At 30.3% G+C, this 15,202-nt stretch overlaps 4 protein-coding genes across 4 annotated transcripts; 3 read left to right on the plus strand and 1 right to left on the minus strand.

The window, feature by feature from the left end:
• The first annotated feature begins 60 nt into the window (after positions 1 to 60).
• On the plus strand, positions 61 to 3,753 carry Trhn (tryptophan hydroxylase). Its single transcript, XM_017907205.1, has 12 exons — positions 61 to 159; positions 378 to 482; positions 789 to 1,002; positions 1,243 to 1,346; positions 1,452 to 1,519; positions 1,620 to 1,670; positions 2,240 to 2,338; positions 2,413 to 2,459; positions 2,547 to 2,682; positions 2,830 to 2,956; positions 3,078 to 3,307; positions 3,423 to 3,753. Exons 1-12 carry the CDS (start codon positions 61 to 63, stop codon positions 3,721 to 3,723), a joined length of 1,581 nt encoding a protein of 526 aa, XP_017762694.1. The 3' UTR covers positions 3,724 to 3,753.
• A 1,081-nt stretch (positions 3,754 to 4,834) lies between these two features.
• LOC108552589 (suppressor APC domain-containing protein 2) lies at positions 4,835 to 6,573 on the plus strand. Its single transcript, XM_017907212.1, has 4 exons — positions 4,835 to 5,706; positions 5,922 to 6,068; positions 6,146 to 6,358; positions 6,427 to 6,573. The coding sequence occupies exons 1-4, from the start codon at positions 4,858 to 4,860 to the stop codon at positions 6,571 to 6,573; spliced, it is 1,356 nt and encodes a 451-aa protein (XP_017762701.1). The 5' UTR covers positions 4,835 to 4,857.
• A 1,437-nt stretch (positions 6,574 to 8,010) lies between these two features.
• On the plus strand, positions 8,011 to 10,314 carry LOC108552590 (adhesive plaque matrix protein 2). Its single transcript, XM_017907213.1, has 4 exons — positions 8,011 to 8,059; positions 9,467 to 9,604; positions 9,748 to 9,879; positions 10,120 to 10,314. The coding sequence occupies exons 1-4, from the start codon at positions 8,011 to 8,013 to the stop codon at positions 10,182 to 10,184; spliced, it is 384 nt and encodes a 127-aa protein (XP_017762702.1). The 3' UTR covers positions 10,185 to 10,314.
• A 1,193-nt stretch (positions 10,315 to 11,507) lies between these two features.
• Positions 11,508 to 15,196, minus strand: Unr (cold shock domain-containing Unr). The gene is made up of 10 exons (XM_017907206.1): positions 14,707 to 15,196; positions 14,445 to 14,624; positions 14,166 to 14,356; positions 13,821 to 14,031; positions 13,504 to 13,733; positions 13,172 to 13,433; positions 12,867 to 13,103; positions 12,593 to 12,798; positions 11,918 to 12,502; positions 11,508 to 11,828 (listed from the first exon to the last, which is right to left on the minus strand). Exons 1-10 carry the CDS (start codon positions 15,100 to 15,102, stop codon positions 11,660 to 11,662), a joined length of 2,667 nt encoding a protein of 888 aa, XP_017762695.1. The 5' UTR covers positions 15,103 to 15,196; the 3' UTR covers positions 11,508 to 11,659.
• Between the last annotated feature and the right edge of the window lie 6 nt (positions 15,197 to 15,202).

Genomic DNA, 15,202 nt, shown 5'->3' on the forward strand with positions numbered 1-15,202 from the left:
AAAACAGAAAGACCGATTTAAAAAATCGTAAAGTCTTTTTGTCTTCAAATCGAGATCGCTATGAGTGGCTCCGGAAAAGGTCTTCTTGGGGTGTGGCTATACAGAAGAGGCGAACACTGGGCGATTAAAGAAGGAAGTCCAATACACAAATCGAGCGATGTGCGTTGGTTTTGGAATTGTGCAAAGTGTAGAACATCTTTTACCTATTCTTCTATTATTCTTTGTCAATTCTGTTGTTCCATTTATCTTTAATATTTCTTCTTCTTCATATAACATCTCTGTGAAATTATTTAGTTAAAATAGTATAGAAGAGGAAAGAGTTCAATTTATAGCAATAGTTCGACGTAACACATAGATATGTTCTTTCATTCATTCAGATCCCCATGGTCGAACGCAAACCAAACAACGATAATAAAAATTCCGTAGTTTTCTCGTTAAAAAATCAAGTCGGCGGCTTAGCACGAGCATTGCAAGTTTTCCAGGTATGATATTTAACAATATCGTATAAAACGTATATCACCCAATGATCAAATAGTAAACGTAATTTTATCAATCTAAACGTGAACGAAATAATTATTATTTTTCATCAAAATATTTTTGAAACGCGTATATTTTTTTGAAAAAGTTAAAGTATCTATAGCATTCATTAAATACGTATCTCGATATTAAAAACATATGTAGCATATTTGAAAATGCCGCAATGTTGCATAACAGTGGTCCAATATATTTTATTACATTAGAATGCAATAAAATTTATAATAAAATTTATAATAAAATTTACAATAAAGGATCTAGGTGTGAATGTCATCCATATCGAATCGCGGAAATCGTTGCGTCGTGATTCTGAATTCGAAATTCTTGTCGATGTTGAATGTGATTCGAAACGAATGGAACAATTAACAAGGATGTTGAATCGAGAAGTAGCCGCAATTAATTTGGCACAATACGAACAAATGGGAAGTATTCCTCATGCTCCATTACTGTCAGCAGCTCCAAGTTTTGGTAAGTTCTTTACCCTCGCTAATCAAATCCTCCTTCTCATTTAAATATTACTCTAAATTATTTAAATGCTGTTAACTCTTTTAGTACATTTGAAATTTAAACGATCGTGAACGATAACCATTTTTACAGTACATTTCGCCAAATAATTTTGTGAAGGAATTTCATACTAAAGTCGTATTTTGTAAAATAAAAATAAATTCCAGAAAATCAAGAAACCCTATTCACATTTAAACTTTGTAGATTTCAGCGAAGTAGACATGCCTTGGTTTCCACGAAAAATATCAGACTTAGATCAAACGCAGAAAGTACTAATGTACGGATCCGAATTAGACGCAGATCATCCTGTACGTTTTTCCAATCGTTTTATTTTGTTAAATATGTTCTACTTAAAAATACATCGGATATTACGTAAAATATTTCGAATAATAAGTTTATTTCAATACTTTTAGGGCTTCAAAGATCCGGTATATCGCAAACGTCGTGTACAATTCGCCGATATCGCGAACAATTACAGATAGTATGTACAATTTCAATAGATTTATATATGACAGAAAAAAGAAAACAATTATCAACTGTAATATGGAAAAGATTGCTTACATTAATTAATAATCTTTCAGCGGCCAACCGATTCCTCGTGTTCAATACACGTTAGAAGAGATCAGAACATGGTTTGTAAATTTATCTTAACTTGTTCTGGTCCTTTTTAGAGACATATAAATAGATATCTTAACAGTTAGATGAAAATTTAATAGAAATAAATAGGTTTAGTGTATGGAATCTCGGTAGAACTTCTGCTCGTTACGAGAAATCTTCGCACGTGCTTCAACAAATATGAAGGCAATCTATGATGAAAAAGAGGTCATTCTTTCGGTATCTTCTGGAGATTTTCCTTCAATTACGAAACAGTATCCTAGTTCTGCCAATATAACAGGAAAAGTTTCTATCCTTCGTCTTCGCGACGTATGAAGAAGCCGAAGATTGGCTCGCGCTGAATGCACTCCTTAATTGTCCTTATTTAATTTACCCTCGCGATCTTCGAGAAATTTTCCTAATACAATTTTCACTAGATATATACAAAAGAAGTGCAGATAAAAATCTAGTTTAGTTGATATCTATGTAACATAACCGAAAATAAGAAAGGAGTAATATCAAGTACTAGCATCAACGATATTCATAAATAATTTTCATAATTTAATACTCTTAGATTTTATCTATGAATGACACTCGATTATTATAGGGGAACTGTTTTCCGTGAATTGCATCAGCTTTATCAGAAACATGCTTGCAACGAGTATTTAGAAAATTGGCCAAAACTGGTGAAATACTGTGGCTATAGGTAACTATTTTCTAGAAAGTTAAATTAAATCATATTAAAGCTAATTGATATGATATTTCACACGTAATTGATAGAGAGAATAACATACCACAGTTGCAAGACGTAAATGTTTTCTTGAAACGTAAGTATACAGTTAACGATAATACATTTATAACAAAAAATCATTCATAAATAGGAAAAAGATATAATTCGCTTATGAAACTATTAGGGACAACTGGATTTCAACTTCGTCCGGTAGCAGGCTATCTTTCACCGAGAGATTTTTTAGCCGGCCTTGCTTTTCGAGTCTTTCATTGTACGCAATATATTCGACATTCATCCGACCCTTTTTACACACCTGAACCGTGAGTAATTTAAGAATAACAGAAATAGTACACGTAAAAACATAAAAATAAATAAAAACGTAAAAAAATAGATACATATACATTGTAAACTCTCTTTAATTTAATTTTTTTTTTTATTTCTACCTTAAGTTCTTCAATCATTTATAGGGACTGTTGTCATGAATTACTAGGACATATGCCGCTTCTAGCGAATCCAAGCTTCGCTCAATTCTCTCAGGAACTTGGACTCGCCTCTCTTGGAGCTTCAGACGAGGACATCAATAAATTGGCAACTGTAAGTGTTTCATGCTTTAGTCATGTTAAAAATTTACAAAAGTTCATTTCGTAACTAGAAAAAAAAAAATATACTATTTATATTGAGTTTATTTTTTCTTTTATTTTATTTTTATTTCTAGCTGTATTTCTTTACGGTGGAATTTGGATTATGTAAGCAAGATGGTATACTTCGCGTTTACGGGGCTGGTTTATTGTCTTCTGTCGCAGAGCTAAAACACGCAGTTTCCGTTCCTGAGAAAACATTTCGATTTGACCCGGAAGTAACTTGCAAGCAAGAATGCATCATTACTGCGTTTCAAAATGCATACTACTATACAGACAGCTTTGAAGAAGCAAAAGAAAAAATGCGGTATATTTATGCATAGTTTATTCTTGTGGAATTATTAAAGATTAAATTACCGCAAATTTTAATGCAATGCACAAAAGAAGAAAAATTGAAGGAAATTTCAATTTCCTGATTTTAGGGCATTTGCAAACCAAATACAACGTCCATTCGGATTACGCTATAATCCGTATACACAATCGGTGGAAGTACTAACGGACGCTCAAAAAATTACGGCGGTGATTAGTGAACTAAGAGGTGACCTCTGTATTGTTTCAAATGCCCTCAAGAAAATACACGAGCAAGATGATACAGTCGACGTTGAGAGGATAACCAGCCTTTTAACTCAAGGTATCGAATTACCTCAGGATACCTCATCTTCCGATAGTGATATCGATAAAAGTCCTAATGTTGAGGCACCTCAAAAATCAATGCAAAATTAGAATAAAAACATGCTTCCTATGATAACATGATCAGCACACAAGATTAAAATTTTTTTATAGACAATTAAAATTTTATGTATGCTGTAAATTGTCGTTAATTCAAGAACATTATTTCTGAAAACGTAGTCTACAAATAGAATTATTAAAATTAAAAATTAATATTCCAATAAACTGAATGCAAATTATATAATAGATAATAGTTTAAATTTATGGAATAATATATGCAATATACATGATGGCAGAAAATTATTACAACATCGTTATGTAGAAAAAAAACTAATTAATAATTATATGAAATTATAGTAATTAAAAACAAATGTATTAATATATTTATTTACATCAAAAATCAAATACATTTTACACGTAAATGATATTTCGCCAAGAAACACTCCTGATTTCCACTAATATATTTTATGACATTCAAATATAACGACATACTTTTTTGACAATACGTCACTACTTTTTTCGGGTGAATGACACGTAAATTATAAACATGTAGTACTATCAAATTTTGAGAACTACTATCATTCTACACTTTATTTGTGACAAATACTTATCAACAATCGGTAAGTAAAATTCAAAAATTTATATTTTATTTTCTGTATTTGTTAAACATTAAAAAATGGAAGTTATTTTTAACGTGTTAATTCCATATATTACATAATTTGTGGGTGTATAAATATGTGAATTAAACATTATACTTTAGGAACTGTTTCTATGAGTAAAATAACTGTAGTACGTTCTAGATAGATTCGTACTTCGACACACCTGTTTCATCTGTTGCGTTCATATTTAGTTCATGCAATCGAAGGTTTAAAGAGGTTATTGAAAAGTTAACTTTGTTAATAAAATACGAACAGAAAAATGTATTCAGAAAATTTTAAGTGTATTTACATTTGACATAAATAATTCTGCTAATAATTTGGCAGCATATTTTAATAAATGTTGAATAAAGGAAAAGGTATCTGTCAAATGAGTAAAACAATACTTAATTATCGAAATGATTAATCGAACAAATATTCCTTAAGAAACAATGTTATACCTTCCACTATCGGGAGGTAATATATGAGTCCGAAGTATTTACATATACACAGTTTTTTAACAATTATATTTTAAACACGTTTATATATAAATATGGCACAAATACAAACATCGAGCGCGGATGGGCTGCCAAAGCATTTTGTTACCGCTATGCGTACACTTTTTGATATAATGGATGATCAAAATACAGGCTTTGTCAAATTTTCTGATATTGAAGGCAGATGGCAAGATGATGGAACACAAGGTCTTCCAAAAGGTGTTTTAGATAGCCTTAAAAAAGTCACACCACCTAATGGATTATTGTCTTTTGAAAGGTTTTGTACAGGACTCAAGATATGTTTATTACAAGTTCAAACAGAGACTGACTCTAAAAAACATGATGGTCAACCAAACAGACCACCATCTGCTCCAATACTTATACCTGATGAGCAAAATAAAACAACATGGACATCTCCAAATACAGCAACTATTAGACCAAATAATGCTATATCTCAACAACGTACTTTAAGTATGCCACAATTACTAGCAGGTCGAAAAGATGTTAATCACACACATTTAGAATTAATGGATGGTAGAGGTGGACCTGAATTAAAATTAAATAAAGCGTATGGACCTCCAAAACCTCCAAGAATGGGTGCTGCATTAGAAGCTAGAACTATTAATTCAGATAGAAATTTTGATAAATCTGAAATACGAACTGTATTACAAAATTGGCAAATGGGTTTGTTGATGAATGATGATAAAACTGTAGAAAAGAGGCAATTACCAGCAGTGAATTATAGATCTGACACTAGAACATTATTAAGACCAACTAGAGTATTGGGTGATGGTAAAGCAGTTGATTTACAAAATAATCAAGTTGGTTTACAGCCTAAAAAACCATTAAACAGACGCAGAGAACCAAGGCGTCACACGTTGCAGAATGGTATTGATTACAATATGGTAAAGATATTCTTCTCTAGGATTCCCAACTAACCATTGGTGATTGGTTGTGGGTATGCATGAAATTTAGTAATTATTAACATGTAGATACAATTTATGCTAAATACTAGCTTAGTATATTATGTACTTATATAACACAACATTAGAATACATAGTTGGGAAGCCTGTTTCTTAATTATTAGCAATAGTAGCTATTTAAGAATTTTCTTCTTTAGATGAAAAGAATGAAACAAATTGAACAAGAAAAAGATGTATTACTTCAAGGACTAGCTGCAGTTGATAAAGCCAGAGAATGGTATTTAAAGCAAATCTCTTCTACTCAGGAAAAAATCAAACATCTTGGACGTATGGGATCTCATGTGGTATTAAATATTTGTATTATCTAATTAAATATTTGTATTATCTAAAATATTTTATTAACTTGTGTATTTTTACTTAGGAACAATGGACAGAAGCACAACAAGAACGTTTGGAATTACAACGTGCTCGAGTATTAGAAGTGAACAGACACTTAGCTGCATTAATAAGTAGTTGGGAACGTGGTGGACTTCCTCTTCACATGAATCTTGCTTTTCTCAGTACTCCTACATCAACCCAACTGCAACAGGATATATTGTCTAGGTTAAAGCAACAAAATCACAGACTAACAGAGGTAAATTAAATAAATAAATATGTATAATTAATATTATAGTTGATTCATTTATAATGATTAAAATTTAGGAAGTCAGTAAAAAAAGTCAAAGAATAGCAATACTTGAACAAGAAAAGGATAACTTGGTACGAGAATTGTATAATAGACAAAGTAATATGGTTCAATCTAGAAGAGCAACAATGATTCATGAACAACATGATCAAACATTCATGTAAGGTACTAACAATTATTATTTTAATACTTTCATGTATAAAAAGATATTATATTTTACATAAATATTGCTTTTTTAGAATATAAATAATTAAGAAGATTTTCCATTGAAGATATAATGAATTATATGCAAAGCATCAAATACACATATATTAAGAAAAATAATTAAAATCATTGTTATATTTAAACTTCAATTGTGTGTATAAAGTATTTGTGAAATATTCTCAGTACTGATACTCAAATGTAGTTATACATTGTAAATGAAGTCTTAAAAATCTTTTAATCCGTCCAAGAATCGAGAGATAATGGTTTTTTCTAATAAATTATTATTCTATTAATAAATCGCCTTGATCCAATTTTTTATTTTGTTATGATACTATAATCTCAAGTTATTTATAAAATTAAAAAAGTTTATTGTATATTTTCGAAATTGATTAACTAACTTATCTTATAAACAAAAATTCTTACAAAAGACTCACATACAAATTATGCACGTCTCGCAATGTAAACTACAAATACTTCCGGAATTATAACTGTGCGTGTCAAATGTTATCAAACTTTGAAATGTGATAACAATATGCTTCCTTAATAGATCACTTAACGTTATAGTTTATGCCAAAATTATTATAAAAATAAAAAATGTGTATTCTTTTTTAACATTACTATAAAAATATTGTATTAAAAAAGATATAATTGTTTAGAAAATTAATGCCTATTTACATTTTGTTTCAAATATAAGAGACATTTAAGTTAGTTACAAAAACGGAAACTAATAACATTCTGTGCCGACCATGTGATCTATTTGGGAAAACATGTGCCGGATCGTACAACAGATTAAGCCTAATGGCACATATTAGTATTTTCTTTAAAATAATATATAAGCACATAAATAAATGAAGTTACTAATAAAGCCTCATAATAAATTTCATAAAAATAACAAATTTAAAATTAATTGAAGATAAATTATTAACAGAAATAATAATTAATATTAGTAGAACGAATGAAATTATAAATCTATGTAAGCGGTTAGAAATACGTCATATAGTCAACGGTTGATTTTACACCCCACGCATTGTTTCTTAGTTCAGTAGAGACTGGGTATGCTAGCTAAGCGCGTTAGTCCGCATTTAGTTAATAGTCGTAAAGAGGCAGTTGTCTCCAACTGTCTGGAGTCTGCTGTTCAGTTCGGTCGACGCGTTCAGCGAGTATAGTTGCTGACTGTCACAAGAAACGTTGCACCGGAACACGAATTTTATCCTCGCGATAGTGAATGTGTAAAGAACCCCCTTTCAACAAGCGACCTTTAACCCCACCGAGTTCAAGCAATAGCCTAGTCGCAGGCGCTGGTCGTCGATCTCTGTATTCTGACATCTCTACAATTATCTGGATTATCATTATCGGAATATTTCTTCTTCGGATTTTGTGTGAGCTTTAGGCCCATCATGCTACCAAGATTGATATTACCAATATTTCTGCTACTCACTATTATAGGTATGAATACGTTCTTTGCGTTTCATACGTTCCCCATTAAACATAAAATATATATAATATATTTTGTAAAATAACATAACGTATTTATAAAGTGGTATGATATGCGATTATAAAAATTTATCGCGTTTTTTTAAATTATTAAAATTTTCATGCTGATTACACATCATAGGAATTACATTACCATATATCATAAATGGGATATTGATTTCTCGATCATCTAAGTTTACCCTTTTTTCAATTTAATCATCGTATTATCAGTTATATCTTTACAATGTGTATTACTTATTTTTCTCTACGCGTATTTTCATTAATTGCACGTGATATTAAAATAAAAATATTATGTTAAAAAATGTTAATATTTAAAAGTGATGAAGATTTTATTGCAACGCCGTGGAAAAATTATACTCACGGAGGTATTATTATAGTTTCCTTAAATAACGTTATTCTAAACGATAGTAATTTACTTAAAATAAAATAAATGCAACTGTTCCGTTTAAAAGAAAAGTCTCGGTTCATTCACCGAGTAAGACAGATAATGTTTCACGATAATGAAACGTATACTTTCGATGATGTACATTCCACATCTCTTATAGATTGTATCTTATAAAAGATACTATCTCTATACTATATTATTTCTATAAGTGAGAAACAATATTCAAATAACAATTCATTAAGAACAAAAGAAATGATGATAATTTAGATTTCATACCCGAAAATCAATTAACCCGCGCAGGCATGCTTTATCTCGTTAAATGTTTATCAATTTAGATAAGTGGGAAGTGCAGTGGACACATCCGGTACAAATAGTTGCCTCCGGCAGTATGTTTCTTCGTAGCATTATCTTTTCAGGGTAAATAAACTGCAGATACATTCATTACAAACAGAGAACATTCACCGAAAAACCTTGCAGAAAATATGTGATTATAACTTATTGTTTAAGTACTTACCGCTTTCTTTCACAATACAAAATATTCCTAACAAATGCATTTTTTTAATTTCTGGATGAATTTTCGGTTTATTTTAGTGATATGCAATTCATTGAGTTCTATTAAAATTACATAATTGACTTAATACACAGTCTTATTTAGCATCTACTGATAGAAGCGGTATTCTTTTACATCATTGTCATTGAATCTGATGATGAACATTTTAAATTCCATTTATCGTTATTTCTGAGGAAAAAATATATAAATTAGCCATATTACCTTATTAAGTAATATTTTCATATAGTTTCTTTCAATAAAAAACGAGATAAAAAAAATTATCATTCTGTAATTCTTTATAATTTATATGATATTCTAATATTTACGAAAATAATATAAAAAATTCAATAAACTATTATAATTTGATTGTTTTATGCTATAATACATTATCATATGAACTAAAATATTTTAATTACAACTATAGGTACGTTATTAAACGCTTGCGATTTGGATCAAATGCAATATGGATGTCGTATCTATAATGCACAATGTAGATGCGGTTACGGTTGTTCCTCCGAATACAGATATAACAGTAACGATGATTGCAAAGAAGCATTAAGAGGTAATAACTTACCTGTTAATTTCATTCATAATGTTAATGTCACTGTTAAATTTGTTCATAGATACTTAAAGAAATATAAATATTTAACATTAAAATTGAAAAAATTAATGATTGTCTTTATCATTATATAATTATTTTTCCAGGCAGGCGTAGCGATATATGTTATAGATCAAAACCTTGTTTAAATGGAGGATCATGCTTGCAAATATCATCAGAACCTGGATTTAAATGTCGCTGTGAAGGAACCGGTTATTACGGACCACATTGTGACAAACGTTAGTAATTGTTATCACTGATAAATAATGATTATGCTTACAATTTTGCAGTCATATATTTTACCAAATAACTGGTAACTATTCAAATTGGTAACAAACACACTTGCTCAATTTTTAATAATTTAAGGATGTGTACGATTTATTACCTAGAATTAGAATAGTGACGAGATAAAATTTAATGAGTGTAGTAAATATAAAATATTGAAAAACCATTTTTTAATATAATGATACGTTTTGCAGCTTGCACAGGACCAAATAATCAACGTTTCCGAGGACCGTTTCCTTATGAATGTGTTGTGATCTAATTTACAATTTGCCTTCTTTTAATCTATCAAAAATGAAATACATCCAGTATGTTAAGTACAAAAAATAAACATATTTTGCGAAACTTTACACATCTTTGTACATACATAATAAATATATTGTATATATGACAATTGTCTTGTTACTAAAAATTTGTTTAAATTATTAAAAATAATACATATTAAAAAAAATTATGATCTATAAAAATCTCAATTATTTGCGCATTATTTAAATCTTTGAGATTTATGGAAAAGAGATATATTTGATATTTTCATTGTTTATTCATCAATAATTTTACAATATGTATGCACATGATGTGTTGGATCCATGAGTTTTCGGACAAACGTTGAGTTTGTATCGTGCTTGTGTTAATGCACGTTGTTATTTTACTCCTTTCACCTATTTCTACATAATGCCACGTGTACCTCGCTTGCTGTTTCTGATGGCAAAACTTATAAAATGCAATTTTTTTACTTTCCACATAAGTACTTTTTGTAATCCTTTTGTATTATATATCGACTGAATTCATAATACTAGTTTGATTTTATAACACGAGACTGCATCAGGAACTTAACGACATGTATATATATTTGTATGTTATATATTATCTAGGACAAACAATTGGGCAGTTGTAACTTTTTTACAAATTCATAGACATTTTCTCTTCAACAGAGTAACACGTTACAATAATTTATATAGTAAAACATGTGCCTGCTCCTTTGACTATAAAATTATGTAAATTCATAAATTTCAGCAAATAATACAAATATATTTTCTTCTTTTTTTGATTATGTGGCCAATCAATATTATCATATATATTGTATTGCATATGACTTGATTTTTGACTATTATGCATTATTTCAATTGATTGCAATATACATTATGGGTAAAACAAATACTCTAAAGAAAATAATATAAATAAAGATTTTATCAACATGTACGTATATTTTTATAAAGACAGACGGGACATTATCTTTGAACATTACAAACAGGCAGGTTGTCAAACTGTTCAATGTTAAATTATTTTTCATCTATAACTGTACCTATAATAAACTGAATAAAGAAAATATCTTAAAAATTTTTATTGAAAAGAAAATGTAGTACTTGAAAATTCTAATAATATTTTTTAATTATTGTTTACAATTATAAAAATCTATTACATATTTCTCGAAGGAAACGATTCTGACTAAATTTTATAAAGAAATTGAAATAGTTTAGACAAACTGCCTTCCTGATTATCTTTATACTTTATAAGATGATAAAATGACTCGTTGTTTTTTTTATTTTATATTCTTTTCTCAACAAGATCATGATCCAATCGATTATTATCAATGTTATTATTGTTGTCACATTAGTCTCAATTTGGCAAATGTTTACGATGCTTATAATAATAATAATCTCGGTACCGAAGTGTATGGACTAAAAACAAGTAATGTAGATTACAATTTGGATAAGCAATAATCCTTTCAATACGACATTACTCTTGGATGGCACCAGAGGTATGCTGGCATCTTTCCTGACTAAATCCACGCGTGCCGTCGGGCCCTCTCGGTTGTCTAACTATTGTTAATTTAGGACCTGTATCTTCCAAAGATGTAGTACGTAATCGACTGATCAGACGTTCGGGTCGTTGTTGAACCGCATCACTGTACAATAAAAAAAATAAAGCAATATGTCAATTAAATTATTAATGCCAACAGAACACAGAAATATAATAACAATATAAAAGATTCACCTTAATCGTGTTACATTGCATGCAGATGATTTACCAGTACGCTGATTCGTGATCAAAACGAATTCAACCTGATCTCCTGGTTGAAGTATTGCATGATCTCGAACCTCACTCATGTGGAAAAATAGCTTCTTACCCTCATCAACTTCATAAGCAAGAAAACCAAAAAGACCTTTTACTGCATCAACTGTTGCTCTCCTTTTTTTCCTAACTGCTACAATATTACAAGCGTGACCTGCTGAGTCCACCTGTAATTGTACGGGATCACCAGCTTGTAATAGCTCGCGTTTGTTGACAAGCCCCATGATTCGGAATTCATATTCCGGAGTATCTTCGTCTTCGCTAGTAGCATTTATTTTTATTAAACCAGCATACTCTGCCTGGTCAGGATTTGCACTTCGTAAAGGTCTAATAACCGTTCCATCGAGCACTTCGCTAACTGGTGTTGGCCTAGGAATGCTTCCACGAGGTACCAATTTGACGTAATCTGCGGCTACACAACCACCGTTACCTCTACCATTTCCAGAACTGATTTTACACTCAATGTCAGCTCCTACTTCCAATGCATTAACGTCCCCTTCAAAATTGCTAAAGAATAAAAATATTTATAAAATTATAAAATAAACATATAAAAATTCATAGAAAAGTGATATTCTCAAACATATTAAAGTTACTTACCTGAAGTGAAAAAATATTTCTTTATCATGATTTACAGTCTCAATAAAACCAAATCCATCTTTAAGTGCAGCAATGAAACCTTGACAAACTTGGCTATTCAATTTTTTGTTGCCATTTTGAGTCTTTTCACCAGAAGAGCTTACTGGAGATATGTCAACAGCAACAAGTTCCTTATTTCGTTTTACTTGACAGATACTAAATTGAACCTACAATACTAAGACTTTAAAAAAATGTATTAATAAAATTACAATAGTACACATGTATGTTAGTGTACCTTGGCACCAATTCTTGGAACATTTTTAGGCTCATAATCTTTATTAAAGAAAATAACGTTCTTCTGTTGATTTTCCTTTGTGTATCCAATAACACCAGGCACAATACCATTTGTACCCTGAATTATAGTACCCAATAAATCTTCTTCGATAATTGTTTCAAATTGAACTGTACCAGCTGGTAAATGTTTCAACCTAATTGCACATTGTCGATTATTTGAGGATGAAGCAGAAGAATCCTGACATAAAAATTTTAATTAAAATATGCTTCAAAAATTTAAATAATTTCTAGAAACATTATACTTACTTGAATTACTGTAAATTCAACTTCATCTCCTACACTAATTTCTCTATCAACATCCAAAACTTCATTAAAATGAAAGAAAAGTCGTACATTTCGATTTACACAACGAATAAAGCCAAATCCATCTTTGAGTGCAGCTATAATGCCTTGTTCTCGTCTTTCACCAGAAACAGCAAAAGATTCAGGTAACAATAATATTTCAGTAGCTCTTTTGAGTTGATCTCTAGTATCTGTAGCAACACGAAATTGGACCCAGTCCCTATGTCTACAAATCAAATGGATTATAATTACTTTGATGAACAATAAAAATCAATAAAAATAATTTATAGACATACCTGAGAGTAAAATCTCCTTTTTGATCTTTATCACCAAAAGGAATTTCAACTTCAGTATGATCTGTATCTCTATATCGAATTCTTCCTGGCAAGGGATCATTTTGATGGCGTGCTGCAGTACCTCTTTCCAAAGGTTTTAATACTTGTCCCTTTACTATTTCATTGCTAACTTCTTCAAAAACTATTGTACCAGGTGGTAGCTTAGTAATATTACAAGCTACCTCTTTCCCCTTAAAATTTTAATAACAATTAAATTTATGTAGAGAGTAAATATAAAAAAACTATAACATCCATATATAACCAAAAGGAATATTTACATTTCGAGTTTGTATTATAAATTCAACGTCATCTCCTAGCTTAAGTTCTTCTTTCATAGATTTAGCTTCGCTAAAGTGGAAGAAAATCTCTTTAACTACGTCAGCACGTTCAATAAAGCCAAAATTTTCTTTCATCGAGCATACGACACCACGATAGCGGACTGGATGTGCAGAATTTTCCAACCTTACATGACACGCACCCAAATTCCCACTGTAATTAAATGACAGTGTTACATTCATTTTGTATACTATGATTGAATATTTGTATACCATTCACTATGAATACTATAAATGTATAAATGATTTATTATAATAAGCCAATAATATAATTCTATAATTATTCACCGTTCATTAGCAGCAATTTGAAATGACACTCTATCACCAGCACGCAAAGTAACATTTCCTTCAACATTATCTTTTGTATATGGCAAAAAAAAACACTCTCCACGATTCTCATAACTGATACGCCCTTGTGTATCACCATTTGTATGCAATTCTGTTGTTACATTTCCAATAACTCTTTCCTCACTTAGCACCTACAACATAATATTGTTTCAATTAATTTAGGGTTTATATTTTAGATAATTTTAATGTTTTATATAAATATGCTAATGTTATACTAACCACTTCTGGAGCAATCTTACTAACAGTACTAGCAATAGGTTTGCCTGTCCGTCGATCATAAGTCATTTCAAATTCAACAGGATCTCCAATTCTTAAATGGTCTATATTACCACTAAATTGGCTAAAATGAAAGAACAACCTTGCTTGTCTTTCACAGCACTGTATAAATCCATATGAATGCTAGAAAAAAAAAAAAAAAATAAAATAAAAATATTGCAGCTATCACATAAAATAAATATTGAAATTATAATAAAATTCTTACTAATAATTTTTCGATTATTCCAGTTTCTCGAGTTCCTTGGTTCTCAGATTGATCCTGATAAGTGGAGTTATTTGTTGTTGGTTCTTCTGTATAGCCAGTGCTTCCTTCCATTCCTGTAAATGTTCCAAAAGGAAATCTGGTAACTTCATTACGTGATTTCTTAGTATTGGGATAACCAGCATATTGTATAGTTTTTTTTCTATTTCCAGGAGGTGAATTCATCATATCATGATCACCACTATAACTGGTACCATTTCTGTAGACATTGTTTGTTGGTTGATGTGATCCCGTTATAACCTTGGGACTTGGTATAGTCATAGACTTGTATTCAAGTATTGCGGGGTCAGAGTTCATGATTGGCGGCTGGAACGTTTTCCACTGAGGATTGTTGGACATTGTCTCGAATTTGCACAATTTTAAATTAAGTTATCCTCTTTTCTTGAAACAATTACTTAATTTCTTTTATGTTCACTTCTGTTTCACCACAATATATATA

Source organism: Eufriesea mexicana, unplaced genomic scaffold (genome assembly GCF_001483705.2).
Source record: "Eufriesea mexicana isolate 0111107269 unplaced genomic scaffold, ASM148370v2 scaffold7347, whole genome shotgun sequence".
Classification (NCBI taxonomy): domain Eukaryota; kingdom Metazoa; phylum Arthropoda; class Insecta; order Hymenoptera; family Apidae; genus Eufriesea; species Eufriesea mexicana.

Bases quoted from the DNA above. Each gene is read 5' to 3' on its own strand.
- Trhn (XM_017907205.1), top strand. From the start codon at position 61: ATGAGTGGCTCCGGAAAAGGTCTTCTTGGGGTGTGGCTATACAGAAGA. The intron at 483-788 runs GTATGATATTTA...TTTACAATAAAG, and splicing joins GAGCATTGCAAGTTTTCCAG to GATCTAGGTGTGAATGTCAT. The intron at 2,957-3,077 runs GTAAGTGTTTCA...TTTTATTTCTAG, and splicing joins ACATCAATAAATTGGCAACT to CTGTATTTCTTTACGGTGGA.
- LOC108552589 (XM_017907212.1), top strand. From the start codon at position 4,858: ATGGCACAAATACAAACATCGAGCGCGGATGGGCTGCCAAAGCATTTT. The intron at 5,707-5,921 runs GTAAAGATATTC...TTTCTTCTTTAG, and splicing joins ATGGTATTGATTACAATATG to ATGAAAAGAATGAAACAAAT. The intron at 6,069-6,145 runs GTATTAAATATT...ATTTTTACTTAG, and splicing joins GACGTATGGGATCTCATGTG to GAACAATGGACAGAAGCACA.
- LOC108552590 (XM_017907213.1), top strand. From the start codon at position 8,011: ATGCTACCAAGATTGATATTACCAATATTTCTGCTACTCACTATTATA. The intron at 8,060-9,466 runs GTATGAATACGT...TTACAACTATAG, and splicing joins TCTGCTACTCACTATTATAG to GTACGTTATTAAACGCTTGC. The intron at 9,605-9,747 runs GTAATAACTTAC...TTATTTTTCCAG, and splicing joins TTGCAAAGAAGCATTAAGAG to GCAGGCGTAGCGATATATGT.
- Unr (XM_017907206.1), bottom strand. From the start codon at position 15,102: ATGTCCAACAATCCTCAGTGGAAAACGTTCCAGCCGCCAATCATGAAC. The intron at 13,434-13,503 runs GTATGTCTATAA...TTTGATTTGTAG, and splicing joins AAAGGAGATTTTACTCTCAG to ACATAGGGACTGGGTCCAAT. The intron at 11,829-11,917 runs GTGAATCTTTTA...TTTATTGTACAG, and splicing joins TGCAATGTAACACGATTAAG to TGATGCGGTTCAACAACGAC.